Here is a 6167-nt window from a genome sequence, read left to right as displayed (position 1 = left end):
CTCAGGCAGGGAGAGTGAGTCTCAGACAGGGAGAGTGAGTCTCAGGCAGGGAGAGTGAGTCACAGACAGGGAGAGTGAGTCACAGACAGGGAGAGTGAGTCTCAGAGCTGAGGCAGGGAGAGTGAGTCACAGACAGGGAGAGTGAGTCTCAGAGTTAAACCACGGGTACCTCTGATTACTCTGGAGTTTCCACTCATTCCAGCTGAGCCTGGAGAAGCTGGCAGCCTTAGTCAAGGGGGCAGCCAGTAGCCTGGTGGCTAAGCTACACGATCAGGACCTAGGAGGTCGGTGGTTCAAGCCCCGGTGTGGCCACAATAAGATCAGTGCAGCATGGGCCCTTGAGCAAGGCCTTTAACCCCATATTGCTCCATGGGGGATTGTCCCCTGCTTAGTCTAATCAACTGTAAGTCATTTGGATAAAAGCATCAGCTAAATAACTGTAATGTGATGTTGTCACAGGGCACCTGCGAAGCACTTGGTGTTTGTTCCATCACCAAACTGCAGAGTTTAATGTTATTCCTGAATATTCAGGCTGAACGGTGAAAACTGATCAACACATGGTTAACTGTGTTAATTAAATCTAATAATCTAATTACGTAGATGGGATTCATATGGAGCAGAAAAGTGTCTAGTGTTCCAGGACAAGGGTTAGCTATTCCTACTGTACTCTGACTCTGATATTCTTCTATTGATCTTCTGTTTGTATTTTAATTCCTGTTGTCCACGTATATACACATACAATGAGCAGAAAATAAACTCAGGTCTGGCATTTCAGTTCAAACATCTCATCTTGAAATCTTTCATTGCAAATTCATATTTACACAAACACGGCAACAATGTAAATAGTTTTAGCACTCTTTTGATATGAGTTTTTCACTGTTTTTTTACTTTGCCTTGATCCTGTTGAGACCAAATAAATTGGCCATAAGGAAATTATAAATAGTTTTGTCTAAATAGGTATTTTCTTATCAGATTTTCACATTCACAGATCATCAAAGAATCGTTCCAGCAGTTTGTCAGGGTAATCTGGATTCCCGATACTATAATATGTTATATGTTGAGCAAGGATAGAGCAATTATTCACAGATCGCCTACTATCAGACTTTCTTCCACACCATATATACCTGAATGCACTTTGACATCTCTGGAATACACTGAACATGACAATAAAGCTTTTAGTTTAACAAGTCAATTCAGTATTTAATGGGAAATAATTATTGCATTGATTGTTGTAAATTTCTTTCTGGTATTTTATACCTCGTAGGACAATATAAACACCCTTAAAAACGGAGCCCGAGTTTCTTGTCTGGTGTAAATTATCAGACAACCAACGCAGGCCTCGACTCAAACCGGATCCTTAAACCAGGAGAAATGCCGGACAAGAGTACCCCACTGCAGTCCCTCCCGCCCCGCCCCGCCCCGCGACCCTCATCGGTCCCGCCCGATCACCAGACGGCTCCTCTCCTCGTCCTGGCTCTGGTTCTTGAGGTCGGCGAACACCTGGGTGAAGAGGTGTGGGTCGGAGTTGATCTGCAGCATCTTGCCGCTCATCTGGCTGATGATGTCCAGGCAGCGGTCCCAGAAGGCGTCCTTGCTGCTCTCCACCAGGAAGGGCTTGAGCGGGTAGGAGATCTCGTTGCCCATGTAGGAGTAGGACAGGTAGAGGCAGGTGAGCAGCTCGGCCTGCAGCTCCTGCTCGGTGGCGGTCTCTGAGGACACCGTGTCGCGGCACAGCATGTAGACGAACACCACGTTGGCGGGCGTGATGAAGCCCTGGTCCTGCCAGCCCTGGAGCAGCAGGGCCCGGTCCACGCTGCGCAGCCAGAGCACCGGGTCCGTGGGCGCCAGGTGCTTGAGCCGGTAGCAGCGGCGGCAGAGGAACTGGCCCAGGCAGCGCAGCAGCTCGCTGGTGGAGGCCTGCACGATCACGCGCCTCGGCGTTCCCGCGCCGGCCGGGGACGAGCCCGGCGCCGCCTTCTTCACCGAGGAGGCCGCGTTCCCGGAAGGCTTAGCGGGGAGCGGGCCGGCGGGGTCCTGGGCGAAGGCGGAGAGGTTGGCGCAGGACTGGGTCTTCTTCAGGTTCTCCGTGTTCAGGTGCGCCACGCTGCTCTGGTACGCGCCGTCCGCCTGCCCCTTCTTGGAGCCCTTCTTCTTGGCCGAGGCGGCCACGATGCGCTTCCATGGCAGCACGTTGATGAGCGAGTTGCGCTTGAGGTTCTTGTCCTTCGGCGCGGCCGTGTAGTGGCCCCCGCTGGCCGGCCCGTCCTCCAGCAGCGCGGCCTTGCGGTAGCTGGGAGAGATGGACAGCACAGTGCCCATGGTGCCCGGGTGAGGGGGGGGTCTGCTATCCTCGGATCAGGGCAGGTTAAGGTGGTGGACGTGGGGCAGGGGGGGACCCTTCCTCACTGTGTCAGAGTTGGGCGACCCTGGCTACAAGCATCAGCAGTTCTCAGGCACCCCTTTTGGCCAGTAACCTGTGGAAGATGGAGTGGACTTGATCCCGTTATCGCTCTTTGTCCCGTACAGGAACTGCCACCTGGGAGGAACAGACATTACTTTTCATTACGAACCTGGAGGCAGTGTAGACTTCAGACTTTTAACACCAGAACAAGATTCTGAAGATGATGGTTTTGTTTCAGACTTAAAAGAAGTTGCCAAACACAGGCTGAGAGCTGGACATTTGGTGCAGATTTTTTCATTTTGCATTTACTTAGAAATAATAATATTATAGTATTTATAGCATGTATCCCGCCAAAAGAGTATAACATAAGATGAATGCATAACACAAACTACTGGATGAGAGTATTGCAACAAAAAATATTTTGGAAGCAAAAAATTCCTGACATATTCTGTTGCAACATCATTTTGGTTAATTTTCATTTTTATTAAATTATTATTTAAAATGATTCATTTTTACATTATACTTTTGCAGAATAATAGGCAATAAATATACCTATCCCGTTGGCCGGCTATGAGACAGCAATCAGGAATTATATCTGAAAGGGATATCAGTATGCCTGTCTCCCTTCACAGAATCGTCCTTAAGAGCTTTGTCATCATATTTACATAGCGTCAAGGAGACGGCTTGCAAGGTGCAAACATTAGCCTGCTACAATGTACTCCTTAAAGCAAATTCACTGTTTTATGGGATTTAAATTCATTAATTAAATCATAATTAATTAGCTTGTACTTGTACTTTCAGTACATTCCGCACGCGCGTATGAACAAGTGGGGCCTAAGTAATTAACGGTTCTGGTTGTCGAACATACAGAAATTCAAGCTTTGTTTAGGGAGGACCATTGCGTTTTTGCTTATGTTTCCAAGCTAAATGTTGTCTCGGCATCTGTTCTGGACGAAACATTTTCACTCATAACAGAATCGCTTACACTGGCCGAGATACAGCGGTTCACCTGGCCTTTTGCTGAAGCGTCCAACGTCTATAAAGTATTCTGTAATGCAGAAACGAGGCATAGCCTACTAAATGATCGTCTCAAAATAACTAGGCTACCCAGAGAAATTTCGACTATACCTGAAACCTCCAATGGTATTTCGGTAATATATCAGATTCAAGAGAGTGTAAAACAACACTGTCCTCTAAACAATTACATTGTGTTTACCTTAAACAAAGCAAAGTAGTATGCGAAAGCATCCATCTTAGCTATAAAATGGAAGCCATAACTATAAACAGCACGAGCTCAGATCGCCTTTTTCGTTACAATCATGTAAATATTGCAGATGCGCTTGGCAAAGTAGAAGAAGTCAGTTGTACTTAATTGCTCTAATCGTTTTAGCTTTCCTAATTAGATGAAAGTGCAATAAAAACAGTAGCGGTAAAGCAGATATAAAATACACATTATATGTCTATAAATGGCAGCTTACTGTATACAGATCAACGTTAGGCACGTTGATATAGCCGAACAATAAATCTCCCTGTCTGGATTTAATAAATCCAAATGATAATCTAACTGAAATAATGATAAATAGGTATACATTTGAAGCGTAGTGATAAAAATGAATTTGCTTGCAGTGAATTATTCCAATGGGCTGAGGCAGACAGCCTCGGTCGGGAAGCAAAGACGACAAATATGAATAAGATACTCACTTGTTTCAAAAAGGATGCGGTTTCTATTGTCCAAAACCGTTTGCTTTTTCTCTTTCCTATGAGGTTTAAATCCAGTTGTGCTTATTTCTTGTACTGCGGCGAAGCGAGTGTAGCTCTGTCCAAGGTGCTGGAACCAAGCGTTTCAGACCATAAATAATAGCCTACCCTACCCAATACGCAGCCGAATTCTGTCGCTATAAACACTCGTTTCAATTGAATAACTTTTACTAAAACATTCACCAAACGATTCTTTCATTTTTGAAGAATCTTCTTCGGTTTGAAATATTTACCAGCGTGTTAAACTGGTTTTCACTGGAGAGATATGAGCGAACGAGACAGTTGATCTTGTGGCTGTCTGCCGCGTCCTTTCGTATGCTGCGCATCAAGGTGAATGTGCCTTAACAATTCAACATAATTGGAAGCTAAAAACAGAAGGAAAAAAAAACAATTAAAGAAATTCAGAAATTCCAAAATCATTCCATGGACAAACGAATTAAAAAAAATCTCGGCGCAGGCATCTGCAACTCCGGCGATAGCGGAACGAGGCGCGATTTTTCACGGAAGACACAGTTCTGTCGCCGGCCGGAGCGCTGCTGGGCGCTTATAAAGTGCTCGGAAACGGTCGGGCGCCGCCGTGTGCTCTGTTCGTGGTGCGGTCACCGCCTCTCCATCCTACAGCCAACAACAGCCACCACAGGGCCGCGAAAGGGGCGGACTGTCACCGCCACCCCGCCCTCACCTTCACGGAGGGGGGTTATAAATCTGTTCTATTTGTGAATACAACGGGACAATTTGTTATTGAGCGATCAGATTAAGGATCTAGGATCGTCCATGTTTATTGAACAAGAGATAATATAGCCGACCTAACTATAACGCCAAATCATTGTTTACCGCATATAGAGCATACGTTACTCATTTAGATTTTGTTACCTGTTGTGCTACTTTTAGTATTTAACGTAGGCAACTATTTAACCATTTCTGTCACGTAGGAAGGTAAAATAGATGCTAACAGTACAAAGGCATGCAGGTTAGAATACGTGCGTGCATTAACATGGCGTTGCTGCAAAAAAGCATGCATGCTCAGCCAACCTACCCTGTATAAATAAAGGTTTAAATAAATAAAATAATGTAAAAAAATGTAACATCAGTCTAAAATGCAGGATATAGTCGACTATATAACATTGGATACAAACTCAACATTAAGCCAAATCAGTATATGTGTATGTATCACCGCCAAATCCACTCTACAATGGAAGCATTTCTGTGATTTAATTTACTGTTATCTAATTACCCTGCTCCTGTGATGGTGAACCTCACAATATCTGTTGAAATGTAATCACAGGGTAAAAGGATTTTGACGCCGTTAGCCAGATCAGTCCTTTGTTTGCATGATTTTTTCAGTAATCTTGTCAATTGTCCCGAATGAGGAGAAACTGTGAGGAGAAACTGGGCAACATGCTAACGCACACAGGGCATGAGATGACTCATCTGAAGCTGAATCAGTGCGTTATTTTCACTGCCATGGAACAGTGAATCAGCACCAGCTGCCTGTTTTTTGGAGAGAATCACTTTGTTGCCATTGTGTTTATATGGCCAAGTATTCCTTTTAACACCTTGTGTTGGGACTGGCAAGAAGCCTATTCAATTTGCATTAATCTTTAACTGGAACCGATGCCAAGAAAACATTCCCCCCACACCACTACACCACCGCCAGCAGCCTGAACTGCTGACACAAGGCAGGATGGATCCACAGATTCATGTTGTTTATGCCAAATTCTGACCCTGCCATTTGCATGTCGCAGCAGAACTTGACATTCGTCAAGCAATGTTTTCCCATCTTCAAGTGTCCAGTTTTGGTGATCCTGTGCCCGGTACAGTCTCAGTTCCTTGTTCTTAGCTGAGGGGCGTGGAGCCCAGTGTGGCCTTCTGCTGCCGTAGCCCATCCGCTTCATGTTCACCATGTTCTGTGCTCAATGATGCTCTTCTGCATACCACTGTTGTACCATGGCCATTTGAGTTACTGTCATCTTCCTGTCCGCTTGAATCAGTCTGGTCATTCGCCTCC

General features: G+C 45.5%; 1 protein-coding gene across 1 annotated transcript; it reads right to left on the bottom strand.

The window, feature by feature from the left end:
* Nucleotides 1–1428: 1428 nt before the first annotated feature.
* On the bottom strand, nt 1429–4687 carry LOC133115227 (cyclin-dependent kinase 5 activator 1-like). Its single transcript, XM_061225030.1, has 2 exons — nt 4103–4687; nt 1429–2536 (listed from the first exon to the last, which is right to left on the bottom strand). The coding sequence occupies exon 2, from the start codon at nt 2317–2319 to the stop codon at nt 1429–1431; it is 891 nt and encodes a 296-aa protein (XP_061081014.1). The 5' UTR covers nt 2320–2536; nt 4103–4687.
* Between the last annotated feature and the right edge of the window lie 1480 nt (nt 4688–6167).

The sequence above is a fragment of the Conger conger genome, chromosome 16, assembly GCF_963514075.1.
Source record: "Conger conger chromosome 16, fConCon1.1, whole genome shotgun sequence".
NCBI classification, from domain to species: Eukaryota; Metazoa; Chordata; class Actinopteri; order Anguilliformes; family Congridae; genus Conger; species Conger conger.
The sequence above is the reverse complement of the archived record's forward strand: the minus strand, read 5'-3'. Positions and strand labels throughout refer to the sequence as shown.